At 44.9% G+C, this 14,885-nt stretch overlaps 1 protein-coding gene across 2 annotated transcripts in view; it reads right to left on the minus strand.

Moving 5' to 3' along the window:
* Nucleotides 1-10,465: 10,465 nt before the first annotated feature.
* ADK (adenosine kinase) overlaps nucleotides 10,466-14,885 on the minus strand; it is a 311,940-nt gene continuing 307,520 nt past the window's right edge. For both annotated transcript variants that reach the window (XM_070752037.1, XM_070752039.1), the window contains exon 11: nucleotides 10,466-11,397. In XM_070752037.1, the coding sequence (XP_070608138.1) occupies nucleotides 11,273-11,397 (125 nt within the window). In that variant the 3' untranslated portion in view covers nucleotides 10,466-11,272. The remainder of the gene's footprint in view (nucleotides 11,398-14,885) is intronic.

Consider the following 14,885-nt stretch of genomic DNA (forward strand, 5'->3'; position numbering starts at 1 on the left):
AACAGGCCTGCGGCATGTGGATGTCTCCCCCACATCCACCTGCACATTCCTTGGGGCAGGAGCTGGGCCAGAGCTAACCACAACAAATAAATAAATAAAACAATATAACTCCCCAAATCAACACAGACTGGGGAAACTTCAAGAACCTGACAACGTGGGCGTCTCCATTTTTCCTCCATTCTCTGGGTCCTTGGTTTCCAAATGAGATGCAAAAGTTTCCACAGTCTGTGTTGATTTGGTGAGCCACGTCATCTGCTGGTATTGGTTCATTGTGCTTCATTAAATCCAGGGTCAACGCAGCCACCTACCAGGAGGTTTTGGAGGGCTTCATGCTTCCGTCTGCAGATGAGCTTTATGGGGATGGTGACTTCAATTTTCCAGCAGGACTTGTCACCTGCCCATACTGCCAAAAGCACCAAAACTTGCTTTAATGATCGTAGGATTACTGTGCTTGATTGGCCAACACACACCTGACCTGAACCCCATAGAGAATCTATGGGGCATTGCCAAGAGAAAGATGAGAGACATGAGACCGAACAATGCAGAAGAGCTGAAGGCCGCTATTGAACACCACAACAGTGCCACAGGCTGATAGAGTCCACGCCACGTCGCACTGAGGGAGTAATTGCTGCAAAAGGGGCCCGAACGAAGTAGTGAGTACATATGAATTCTTATACTTGTCAGAAGTCCGATATTGTTCTATGTACAATCCTTGCTTTATTGATCGCATGTAATATTCTAATTTTCTGAGATGGGGGATTTGGGGTTTTCGTGAGCTGTACCCCATAATCATCACAATTACGACAAATCACAGCATGAACGATCTTGCCTTGCATGTTATGAGTATCTCTCATATATTACATTTCATCTTTTAAGTTGCCTTACTGAAATAAATGAACTTTTGCACAATACAGTGTTCCCTCGATTTTCGCGGGTTCAAACTTCGCGAATAGCCTATACCACGGTTTTTCAAAAAATATTAATTAAAAAATACTTCGTGGTTTTTTCCCCTATACCACGGTTTTTCCCACCCGATGATGTCATATGTCATCGCCAAACTAATAATTTTTGCAAATAAATAACAAAAAAAATAATTGTTAATAAATAATTATATTTATAAATATCAGGATCACTACGTGTCTTATTCAATGGTGAGTACCAGTAATAATGGTGAGTAAATGGTTGTTAAGGGAATGGGAAATGGTAATTTAAGGGTTTAGTGTTACGGGAAGGCTTGTGATACTGTCCATAGCCAAAAATGGTGTATTTACTTCCGCATCTCTACTTCGCAGAAATTCGACTTTCGTGGGCGGTCTCGGAACGCATCCCCCGCGGAAATCGAGGGAATACTGTGTATTCTAATTTTTCGAGTTTCACCTGTACATATAAAATAAGTTCAAGGAATTATTGTAAGTCACTTTTTTCAGTGCTGCTGCAACTTTCAACAGTCACTCAACGAAGGGTTATAAGTCAAAAGCTACCTGTACCTATTGTGTCCCACATTCATCTTCTGAACAGGATACGTGATTTAAATTGGATTTTTTCCCCACTCAAGCCAATGAGTTGCCATGGGGCAGCTCTGTGTGGAAATGTTATATTATATATTGCCCTTTTTCTTCCTATCCCCTTTTCAGATCACCTGAATCCAGGAGTAGCACAGCAACCTAAAATGTAATGAGGGTATTTTTGCAAAGCTGAGATGATTAATAATCTAAGAACTTTCTTACCCAGTATTTCTCCAATAATTATAAATTATATGAAATCATCCTTTTAAAAAAATCTTTAACATTTTCTTGTAAGGTATACTGTTAAAAGCTGAATCAAAACAAATTATTGATTGTTTAACAATTGCTTTGTGCCCAGTAATGATTAAATATTAACCTCAAGTACGTTTTTAATTGTTTGACACCTGTGGTTTAGAATAAAGTTTTATTCAGAGACATCAGGCAGGGTTTTCACAAACCGTCTTGGTGGGCAGGGCGGGGCCATCAAAGTCCCGCCCACTTTTTATGGACAGCCCAGACCACGAACGTGGAAAAGGGGCGGGGCTTCAGATGGATTATAGTTGCCATCTTGATCTTTTTTAAAATTCTATCTCCGTATATTTAGAGTTTTATCAAGGAAAAAACACACTTTGAAAAGATTCTCTCTTGGCAGCAAGGCATCCGGTCCTTCCCCCAAACAGCCAAAATTCCTTTTTTTTTTTAAATGTAAAGAAAACACTATAAGACAGTCCGATAAAAACCACAGGGAACAATGGGATTTCGGGATCAATTTCTTAGCCAACTGTTAAGAGAAACAAGGAGCCAGAGACCTTGACTGGTCAAAAGCAGATAGCAGCTGTCTGGAACGAACCATATATATATTTAGGTTCCCAGATAAAGACATCAAAAGCTTAGGAACTGACAGGCAGGTCCGCAGGGGATTGAAATGTAAGCGTTTCTGAGCTTCTGTACATCTCAATCAAAAAAAAAAAAAGGAAACTAAAGAATGTGGTGGAAGGTATTATGGTGGCACCTCTGCGAGACTGTAGCTCCGAGGCTACCAAACTCTGCAGATGTTTGGCCAGAGATGACTGTTGTCTGTTCATCTGGCTGCACTTTTTTTATCCTCAAGATTAAACCATAATCCCATTAACCCAGGAATCTCTAAAGGATCTGATTGTCTGGTTGATATCACTACTTCTTTTCTTTCTCCCTCCCCCTCCTATATATAATGGAATGTGGGCAGAGGTGAGCTGCTAAGGTGGAAACGGTGACGTGTGCTCGCCCCTGTGGCTCTGAGTGCTAGCGGAGTCCAGTGCAATTCTGGTACAGCACCTGGGCAGTGCCCACACCCATAATTCTATGCCCGGGAAAGGTGAAAACAGCTTCCCCCACCCCCCAGGGGCCCCCTGGAGGCTGGAAACAGTCGGTTTCCCAATTTCTGGTGGGCCCAGGAGGTTCATGTTTTGCCTCCCCATGCTCCAAAGGCTTCCCTGGAGCTGGGGGAGAGTAAAGACACCTTCCCCATCCTCTGCAGGCTCCCTGGAAGCCAAAACTGCCGTCCCAGAGGTTCTCTGCAAGCCATAAATCAGTTGAACGGCACACACATGCTCGTTGGAGCTGAGCTAAGGCAAAGGCTTGCGTGTCAGCAGATATGGCTCCATGTGCCACCTGTGCCATAGGTTCGCCACCACTGCACTATAAGTTGGCCTTGCTCTCTGTCATTAAAGCAGCCAATGAAGTGCTACTGTTGTTTTCCTGTCAAGGTTGTGGTCTTAATCCCATTCTACAAAATCTCTGATTCCCTTCTCCGTTAAGACAATTCCTCGAAATCATCCAAGGCCTGAAACTTCCTAGTTCAGTCCAGTTCCATTATTGATGGAAGACGCAGAAATGGTCTTTCAATATTTGAGGGGTTGTCACAAAGAACGGGGTTGACTTAATCTTCCAAAGCACCAGAGGTTAAGACAAGAAATAACTGGGGGGGGGGGGGCAGAGGTGAAATGCAACCGGTAGCATTTTTTACTACAGGTTCGTGCGAACTGGTCTACATATTTTGACCGCGGCTAGGATAATATATGCGCAAAATTGGAAAGGGGAAGACATCCCCAAAGAAGAAGTTATTAAAAAAATATTGGATTGCGCTGAAATGGATATGATGACAAGACGGTTAAAAGATCAAGAAGATACGGAATTTTATGAAACATGGAACAAAGTTTATATATGGATTAATAAGAAGAAGCAGTAAAAGGTTAAAATAAACAAATAAATAAATGAGTGAACTGTTTTTGTAGAGATAAGATTTATGTTATATTAAAATTAATTAGAATATGATTTTAGAAGTATATTAGAATTAGTTTATATATGAAGAACTATTATGAGAAGAATTTTAAAACTATATTAGAATTAGTTTATATATGAAGAATTATTATGAAAAGTTAAACAAATTATTTCTTTATATTTACAACAATGAATTGAATTTTAAATATGTATTCTTTTTTCTGTATTCAAATTTATACTTTTGAAAGAAGCGGGGAAAATGCAACCCCATTTTTTGTGTTATGGCTCCTATCTCCAGGAGATGAGAGACCTCTTGGTGAAGGAGATTCCTCTTTTGAGCATCCAAGGGGGCCTGACATGTGACAAAACGCTGAGGAGGGAGGTGAAGAAACTCTATCCTCAGACCTTCGGCCACGGTAGCTGCCGCCCAAGCGTCTGAAGATAACATGGCCCATTGGTCCGCGAAGTGGGTGAGCCTGCCTCCCAAAGGAACGGAGGTGAAGGAGTCATTTGTTTTTCCTAAATCCCCTCCCGGCTCCTCTGAAGGGTCTGCGTCCCTGATAGGACCTGCCGCGGTCTTGAGTGGCTGATCTATCCGAGCGAAATGACCCTTGGTTGAAGGAGCCCTGAAAGTAAGGCCTCGATGCCTGGGTAGTGCTCAAGGAGGGCTCTGAGCGAAAGGGCTGGCGCCTTTGGTAGGGGGTGAAGCGTCTTTCCGGCCTTTTGGACCTTGGCATGACTTTCTTCTTGTCCTTATCCTCGACCAATACGTCGTCGAGGACTTCCCCAAATAGTTTGCCAGCCTTAAACGGTGCTGAGGCCAAGCTCCATTTGGACTTGACGTCCGCCTGCCAGCTGCGTAGCCATATGAGCCTGCGAGAGGACACCGACGAGGCCATGGCCCTGGCCGCGAACTTGGCCGCGTTGACCGTCGCATCTGCCGAGAATTCGGTGGCTGCTAGAATTTTATTTAGATCCTGCCGAAGGCGACCGTCTTCAGGATCCACCCGTGATTGGAGCTCCTTAATCCAAAGGAGAGTTGCCCTGTTAAAAAACGAGGCTGCAGAAGAGGCCCGAATGGCCCAGGCCGCCATCTGGTGGGTCTTACGCACGATATTTTCGGCCCTTTTGTCCTCAGCTCTGAGACCCTCCTGAGACTCAGAGGGGACCAGGGCATTGGAGACCAGGCCGGTGACCGGTTTGTCCACTACTGGGAACATTAACAGGTCCTCCATTTGCTGGTCAAATGTGTATAATTTGCGGTCCAGGTTGGATGGGCCCTGTGCAGCTGCCGGATTTTCCCAGGGCCTCTGGACAGTCTCCAAGAACAGATGGGAAGAGGGAATGTCCACTGTCTCCTGCTTCGGAAGTACGAAAAGGCCCGCCTTAGGTTGGGATGAATTGGAGTCATCCGGCTGGCTGCCCTCTCCTGCTTGCTCAATAGTGAGTTTGGCCTTATTGAGCAAGACCCTAAACAGTGATGACTTAAAGAGACCTGCGAAAGCAGGTTGTTCCGGAGGGTGTTCATCCCCAGATAGGTCATCCTCACGATCACTGTAGTCATCCCGAGCGGAGTCCTCCTCTTCCATAGACCCGGTCATGGAATGTGAGGCTGGGGCAACCCAGGGGTCTCTGGATCTCTGTGGGGGATGACCCACCATAGCTTGCTGCTGAAGTGCCCCTGTCTCAACGCCTTGGGAAAACACATTCGTGATCAAATCTTGCAGAGCCTGTGGCATGCTCTGCCATGAGTCCTGGGCGTTGCGCAGCCCCGCAGCTGTCGGTGTAAATGTGGAGGACTGTGGGGGGGGCATGCTGAGAAGGGATGTAAGACTGAGGTCCCAGGCTGCCAGACCACATGGCCGCTTGTCTGCCCCAAGGAAATCCCTCTGTAGGAGAAGGCAGAACAGGCCTCTCAGGGGACCAGTCCCTTTCCGAAGCCGAGCCTGCTACCCCTGTTGGAATCACGGGGGAGGCTGGCGGGGGTGTAGGGCCAAAACCTTTATTAGGCAAAGAGGTTTGTTTTTGTGTGGCCTCCAATTGCCTTTCCAGGGCCCTTATCCGTTTTTCTGCCTCTCTGAGCGAGGCGCCCTGAGAGGATTTGGCTTTTTGGCTTTTTTCCTTAGGGGTACTGGGCCTAGCAATGGTGGTGGCCTCCTCCCCTGCGTGGACTGGTGTTTCAGCCATAACTATATTGGATACAACTCACGGTCAGGCAGAAAGAATGTCCAAAAAAGCGAGCAAGAAATCCCTATCGGTGTACTTGCAGCAATGACGAAGTACAGAGGGATTTATGAGACTCTACTGCGGCTGCAGGAGGGTTGGCCCGTCGTCGTCATGGCGACCGCCCCAGCGGTCTCGACGGGCAGGCAAAAGGGCCGTTTATTCAGGCGGGAACTCTTCCTCCGTTCACGCCTTTATGTCTCCCCCCAAGATGGCGACGCTCTATGCCGAGGAGAAGAGATCCTCCGGCTGGCCTGTAACAGGCGATCGGCGCGCCGGGGGGGGGGGCGGGGGCTTCTTTCGGGGCACAAGGCTTCCTTTCGTCTTCGTCTTCAAGCGGCATATCCGTTATGGGGAGCAGGCCCCCCATGGTGTCAGCCGACCGCCTGTCCACCGGGCGCTGCCGCGGAGGCAGGCAACCCGGGCGCTCCTCTCAGAACCCTCAACGAGCCTCCAGGCTTGAGGTTCACTCAGGAGAGGAGCTGCAGCATAGGGGGTTAATCCCACTGAGGGAATTAACCCACGCTGCCGACCTGAAGCCGCCCCTTGGTGCCTGAAAAAAAAGGAACAAGAAGAAAAGCATTAAAACATATTTAATTGCACACAACTTTTATTAAAAAACAGAAATATACCCTATTAAACCAAGTTTAACAGGAGCTTCAAACTCAAAGTCCCATTACTGCGACTGAGTTTTTTAGACTGGAGGGCTAAGGGGGCGGTGCCTGGTTAATATTTAATTATTTAAATTAAACTCAGTCCCAGCCAATCAGGCTGAGAATAACCCATCCTGGACTCTCCTTGCGAGTGCATTGGAGAATGCTCCTTTTTCAGCACTGCACAGTAGTGCCTGCTAGCACAAAGTGTGCACGAAATGAACCGGTAGGAGACTTCAGAGGATTTCACACCACACCCCCGGGTGGAAGTTTTTCAAAGAGAGATCCAACCTAGAAGTAACACACTGAGAGCAATTTTCTGACAGTGAGAGCAATGGATCAATGGAACGGCTGGTCTCCTGGCATTGTGGGTGTTCCATCATTGGAGGTTTTCCACAATAGAGTAGAGGCCCATTTGACCAGGATGGTGTAAGATCTCCTGCCTTGAATAGAGGCTTCAACTAGAAGGCCTATAAGGTGCCTTCCGGCCAGTAATGGGCTCCTACGGGTACGGTCAAGTACGCAGAACTGGTAGGAAAAATTTGAATTTTTGTCTTTTTTTCCCTTTTGGTCTTTGGGGATGTTTTTCCCTATCGCAGTAAATGAGGTTGAACGTGTATAATTTTAGAAGAGTTATGCATGCGTGTGTACATACAGTTATATTAATGGGTTTTTAATCGTTTTTAGTATTGGATTACAGTGCTCCCTCGATTTTCGCAGGTTCAAACTTCGCGAATAGCCTATACCACGGTTTTTCAAAAAATATTAATTAAAAAAAATACTTCGTGGGTTTTTTCCCTATACCATGGTTTTTCACACCCGATGACGTCATATGTCATCGCCAAACTAATAATTTTTGCAAATAAATAACGAAAAAAATAATTATTGTTAATAAATAATTATGTTTATAAATATCAGGATCACTAGGTGTCTTATTCAATGGTGAGTACCAGTAATAATGGTGAGTAAATGGTTGTTAAGGGAATGGGAAATGGTGATTTAAGTGTTTAAAGTGTTACGGGAAGGCTTGTGATACTGTCCATAGCCAAAAATGGTGTATTTACTTCCGCATCTCTACTTCACGGAAATTCAACTTTCACGGGTGGTCTCAGAACGCATCCCCCGTGGAAATCGAGGGAACACTGTATTATTGTACGCTGTCTTATTACTGCTGTTATCCGCCCCGAGTCTCCGGAGAGGGGCGGCATACAAATCCAATAAATAAGTAAGTAAGTAAATAGGTAGGTAGGTAGGTAGGTAAGTAAGTAAGTAAGTTTATATAGTAGATAATGGACAATTGGGGCACCACTGGGTGACACAGAATGCTGGACTCGATGGGCTTTGGCCCGATTCAGCGGGGCTCTTTTTACGCTCTTAAGTTCCTTCGGGTCCTCTGCTGAAAACCTTTCAGGAATTCCCACTAACAAAGGCCAGAAAGTCTCCGCAAAAGACAAAATTGTATTATTTTGTTAGGAAAAAAGGCAAGGGCTGCTGCAAACCACCATGCCCCCCCTCTCCCCCCTCGAATTTATTTCAAAGCTTTCCCCTCCGCCAAGACAACACTTCAGGATTAAAACCCACAAACTCATGCATATAAAAGAAGATAAGAAGATCCCTGTAGGATCAGGCTAAGGTTCATTTAATCCATCTTTCCAGTCCCAGAGTCCCCAAGCCAGGGAGAATAAAAGGCAACGGCTATTTTCTGTTGCTGCTCGCTACTAATTACTCCTCGGTGCAGAATTCTGGAGCAGACAGATAGTTGTCACCACTATTAGCCGCTGGTGGACTAATCTCTCTTTGCTTTATTTAATCCTATTTTCTAAACCACTGGTTCTCTACACCCCAGCCGCCAGTAACTTACTTACTGGACCATATTCCCTTCCTCCCCAGGTAGGATGAGCAATAAATGAGGATTACGAGAGTTGAAATCCAGGTCCTGAAGACCCACTTCTGTCCAATGATCCTAAATCCGTAGTTTCAACTTTCCAGGAAGACAATGCAATTCTTCGCCTGTGTCAATTTGGCACATTCTGCCTAGTCTTGTGGCTATTTTGCTCCAATAATGGAAAAAATCGGCACATGGCACCGGGCCAGAATATCTCAGGGACCGCCTTCTGCCGCACGAATCCCAGCGACCAGTTAGGTCCCACAGAGTGGGTCTTCTCCGGGTCCCGTCAACCAATGTCGCTTGGCGGGACCCAGAGGAAGAGCCTTCTCTGTGGCGGCCCCGACCCTCTGGAACCAACTCCCCCCAGAGATTAGAATTTCCCCCACCCTCCTTGCCTTTCATAAGCTGCTTAAAACCCACCTCTGCCGCCAGGCATGGGGGAATTGAGATACTCTTTCCCCCTAGGCCTTTAAAATTTTATGTATGGTATGTCTGTATGTATGATTGGTTTTTATATAATGGGTTTTAAATTGTTTTTTAGTATTGGATTTTGTTGTACTGTTTTACTGCTGTTGTTAGCCGCCCCGAGTCTGCAGAGAGGGGCAGCATATACAAATCCAATTTTAAAAAAAATTAATAATAATAATAATAATAATAATAATAACATATTTTACTTCAGGTAAAGATGCTAACTTGAAGTAGCGGGCAGCTGCTAAATGATGGGAAGAAAATCAATGAGCTGCGTGGTAGCGTAAGGGTTAAAGTGCAGTACTGTGGTCCGCTTCTTCTAATCACCGGCTGCCAGTAGTTCGAATCTCACCAGGCTCAAGGTTGACTCTTCCTTCCATCCTTCTGAGGTGGGTAAAATGAGGACCCAGATTGTTGTGAGCAAGAGACTGACTATTTAAACCACTTAGAGACCGCTGTAAAACACCGTAAAGCGGTATACAGTGGTACCTCTACTTACGAACTTAATTTGTTCCATAACAAGGTTCTTAAGTAGAAAGGTTTGTAAGAAGAAGCCATTTTTCCCATAGGAATCAATATGAAAGCAAATAATGCTTGCGACTGGGGAAACCACAGGGAGGGTGGAGACCCTGTTTCCTCCCAGGAGATTCCTAGAGAGGCCCCACGGAGGCTTCTCCCCGCCTTTTCCAACCCTATTTTCTCCCAGGATATTTCTAGAGAGGCCCCACAGAGGCTTCTCCCTGCCTTTTTCAGCTGTTTCCTCCCAGGAGATTCCTAGAGAGGCCCCACAGAGGCTTCTCCCTGCCTTTTCTGGCCCTGTTTTCTCTCAGATTGCTAGAGAGCCAGTCACATAACCTTTAGGCGACTCCCAATCACATGATCGTCAAGCCACTCCCACCTAGTCACATGGCCGGCCACACCCACAAAATAAGCCACACCCACAGTGAGGTAGTAAAAAATTTGTAGCCCCTCACTTATTTCTATCCCTCTGTTAATGCAGCCTAGAACGGTGTTGGCTTTTTTGCCAGCTGCTGCACACGGCTGGCTCATATTTAAATGGTTGTCCACTAGGACTCCAAGGTCCCTCTCACAGTTCCTATTGGACCACATATACTGCACCTGTGTGTTTTGTTTCTTTTGTTTTTCGTTTTTGTTCTGCAATTGCACTTCTGCAATTCTGCTGGCTTCCAGACGAAGTCCCATTTTACTTCAATATCCTCTGAGCGACCACTAGATTTTCATTACTGGATCAATATCACCAGTATTCTTTCATGCTCTGCCTATTAAACTAATTGTAGCAAAGTTGTAGGTTTGGGTTACTTAATTAAATAATTTTTCCTCCTTTCTTCAATTATGTATTTTTTTTTAATCAGACTCACGGATGAATTGCGGTGCAGTTATTCCTCCTCTTGTGAGAGTCTATTTACCGCAACGGAAACCCCCTCGCAGCATTAACAACCCCAGAGGACGCCCGTATCACAATTCCTTTATTTATCAGTATCAAATTACATAGTAAATTACTTTGGAGAATGCGTTTCGCGAACACTGTAATACAAATAAAGGTCTTTCCGTTATTTGACGTACCTTATTGTCTTAAAACTGTGCGTTGAAATAAAACATTTTGGCATGTCCCAAAGAAACAACCTGCCTGAATTCTCTGTACTCTGTTTACAGATAATACGCCTATATTTTTCGAGATACAGACAGCCACGGGCTCGTAAGCGGTCCATTATCTATGATGAGCTTTACTTATCGTAAACATCCAGATCCTGTTCTGGGAAAATGAGATTCCTGAGCCGAAATCCTGAGCCGAAATCCAAGTTAACATTCCTACCCCAGATCACACAATCTTGGGTCACTCCTGGAAACTATGATTGCATTCCTCATTCCCTGCAAGAGAACCAGGATTCAGCTGGGAAGGTAAGTAAACCAACACAGGGGGTCAAGGTCTAAAACCTTCTTAAGCTTGTACCGTTGTTCTACTTATTTCCCAACTGAATTCTCTTTTGGCTGGAGGTGAGCAGTGTCGGCCAAACGTCAGGATTTTGGCATTCGCTTGAGGTGTGTGCGTGTGTGTGAGATGTGCAGGCCACCAGAAATTGCACCCTAGATGATATTCCAGTCCGACATGATGATGGGGGGGGGGGGGGGGAGGAGAAGGTCGTCCAAGAGAAGCGTCCAAGATCCAGACGAACAGAAGTACAGAAACGCCAGTGCAGGTCACGCGGGGACAGGAAGTAAGCAGCATTTCCTGTTGAGCCCTGGGCTTGTCGGTATCATTGGAAGTCAGGTTTCTCCGGGAAGGTGCAACCGGAACGCTTGATGATCACGCTGGCCGCGTAGTGCCCGGCCCGGATACACTCCGTCAACGGCCGCTCGTAGACCAACTGAGACAGGAAGCCTGAAGGACAAAATGAAAGGGACGGGGAGAAAGAAGAAACACAAAAAAGGCTGAGTACACCCAGTGATGGGCTGCTGCCCCTATGGGGGGACACACACATGACACAGTGGGGATAGTAAGTTTATGCACGATTTATTGAATACGTAATAGCTTTTTAAATTGTCCTTCCTTCTCTAGTACCTTAGTATGATCCTTAATTGCTTTTTAAAACAGGAAATAATTAAAATAGTATGTTTTTACCCATAAATGCTTTAATCATTTGAATCATGATCTAGAACTGAACTTTTATAGTAACGAAAAAAAATTGAGCTACTTGCCTAATCTGTTATCATACTGAACCTTGTGGGTTCAGTACAAAACCTTCAAATCTGACTGTGCTCCTCAACAAATAATGCTGTCTATCGTGTGTCCTTTTTGTGGCTATTCAAATAATGTGATTTAATCAATCAAGCACCTATTTGAAAACTTATCTTGGTCGGTAAGCCACTGCCGCCCGGGCACGATTGTCAAGCCACTCCCAGCTGGTCACATGGGCGGCAAGCCACTTCTACCCAGTCACATGGCCATCAAGCCACACCCACAGTGTGGCGGTAAAAATTTGGGCAGCCCTTCACTGAGTACACACGATGCGCATCGAATGTAGGAATCTCCGAGAAGGGCCGTCATTAGAGGCCAGGGTGGGAAAACCTGCCGAACATGGTTTCTGGGATTCTTCCAACCTCTTTGCCGCCAGCTTTTTTTGTGTGTCGGCCTATATGCGCAATTTGTTTTCTCCTTATGGTGCATCTCTGCGTGTTGGCTGCACATACGCGGATTTTGGGTGATGTGGCCAGCCAGATTAGAATGGAGTAACTAGGGAACTTTCTGAGCCAGCTGTCTTTCCTGGCAGAGCCGGGTCCATTTTTTAATTTGGCCTTTCCTTTGGCCAGTTTCCCCCCCTCCCGGCAGAGAGCATAGGCAGCTCGTCTGGTGCTTCCCAGTTCTACACTTCTACACAACCGAACACACACTTCTTTCCTATGACCACTGCCACTGGCAAAACGTTTGGGAAGAATCCCAGAAGTCGTGTCCCGCAGGCATTTCGAATATGTTTTAAATGCAAGTGGCTTGGAAAGTGGATGCGCGTTGACGCTTTAAAGCTGTCGTGGGATGTAGGATGCTTAGCTGCATAGCTAGAGGTATAACAAGCAGGAAGAGGGAGATTGTGATCCCCTTATATAGAGCGCTGGTGAGACCACATTTGGAATACTGTGTTCAGTTCTGGAGACCTCACCTACAAAAAGATATTGACAAAATTGAACGGGTCCAAAGACGGGCTACAAGAATGGTGGAAGGTCTTAAGCATAAAACATATCAGGAAAGACTTCATGAGCTCAATCTGTATAGTCTGGAGGACAGAAGGAAAAGGGGGGACATGATCGAAACATTTAAATATGTTAAAGGGTTAAATAGGGTTCAGGAGGGAAGTGTTTTTAATAGGAAAGTGAACACAAGAACAAGGGGACACAATCTGAAGTTAGTTGGGGGAAAGATCAAAGGCAACGTGAGAAAACATTATTTTACTGAAAGAGTAGTAGATCCTTGGAACAAACTTCCAGCAGACGTGGTTGGTAAATCCACAGTAACTGAATTTAAACATGCCTGGGATAAACATATATCCATTGTAAGATAAAATACAGGAAATAGTATAAGGGCAGACTAGATGGACCATGAGGTCTTTTTCTGCCGTCAGACTTCTATGTTTCTATGTGGGTATTCAGAAGAGAATATCTGTGGCACAGGGTCCTTGGTGTGCTCTGAGTTTGGTGGTTTGCTGGCAGACTTTTCATTACCCTAATAGACAACATCATCCATGCCAGTGAGGGCAGAGTTTGAGCTCTGTTTATATAGAGCCCAGCCAGTGTTTTTGTGTGTGTGTGTGTGTGCATGTGTGTATAAGTCTCTCTGTGTGTGGTTTTCCCCTTGGTAGCTCTTTGATTAGGGTATTGTTTCCTGGTTGATTTGTCTGGTGTTAATCCCTGCTCATCTTAACCACACCGCTACAAAATTATTGTACGTAAACAGGGAGCAAACCCCACATTCACTTGCCCTGATGATATTACATAGTTGGGCTATGAACCCTCCGCAAGCATACGGGCCTTCAGATTCGGGTTTCTCACAGATGTCCCAATGTGGCTCTGCTAATAAACTGGAACTTTGAGGAACGATACGCCCCGGACTCTGATTTAGTTTCAGGTGCTATTTGGAACCCCTGACACAAAGTTTGCTTGGATTATAGAGGGAGAAAGGAAGAGGATCTGAAGCCAAGGGACTTGCAGGATGGACACACAACAAAAATCAGGATGGCTCAATGCCAAAGGCTTTAAAGGATGAACTTGAACGTGGTACCCATATATAGGATACCAACTATAACTGGATAGATACGTCTGAGACTCAAAGGCCAAGTCACGTGAGTACATTTGTTTCGGTATTTTAATGACCCCGTAGTCCCTTGAATTGGGGTGGACTGAATGGAGAGGAGTATTTAGTGGCCAGAGAGAGAAATGCCTGCTGCTACTAAGGATTGAACTTACAGCCTCCTGACGGTGAAGTGAGAATTCCATCTCCTAGGGCCTAGTCCCATGTCTACAATATGGCAGATGAATTCTGCTTCCCAGGGCTAGATGATGATGATGATGATGATGATGATAATAATAATAATAATAATAATAATAATAATAATAATAACAACAACTATTATTATTATTATTATTATTATTATTATTATTTATTAGACTTGTATGCCGCCCCTCTCCGAAGACTTCAATTGACCCCAAATAGGAGCAAAAATGTTAACAATAAGGAGACGTATCCAATCAGAATGCATCTCATTAATTTTATAAGATCTTTAAGATACCGGATCAAATATCCCTTTGTATTGGTGCCCTTGGTTTCACCTTTTAAATGCATTTTCTTAAAAGGCAACCCTCAATCTGCAACCTAAGGATCAAGCCTTATTTATTTACTTACTTACTTACTTACTTACTTACTTACTTACTTACTTACTTACTTACTTATTGGATTTGTATGCCGCCCCTCTCCAAAGACTCGGGGCGGCTAACAACAATGAAAAAACAATGAAAACAAATCTAATATTAAAAATAATGTAAAAAACCCCCCAATTTAAAGAACCACTCATACATACAAGCATACCATGTATAAATTCTATAAGCCTAGGGCGAAGGGAAATTTCAATTCCCCCATGCCTGACGACAGAGGTGGGTTTTAAGGAGCTTGTTTTCGTCATTTTAAAAAAATTTTTTTTTCCAGGTCTATGATTGTTCCGCATATATTTTAATTAGGTCAAAGATCACTTAGATCTTAATTAGACCGAAGATCACTGACTTTCCCTACTGGTTCGCAAATGTGAGCATGCACACACAGCCGCCCACTTCGGCCATGGGTGCACCTTCTGCGCATCCTTCCGCACATGCGTTTTGCACATGTGT

Source organism: Erythrolamprus reginae, chromosome 5 (assembly GCF_031021105.1).
Source record: "Erythrolamprus reginae isolate rEryReg1 chromosome 5, rEryReg1.hap1, whole genome shotgun sequence".
Classification (NCBI taxonomy): Eukaryota; Metazoa; Chordata; class Lepidosauria; order Squamata; family Dipsadidae; genus Erythrolamprus; species Erythrolamprus reginae.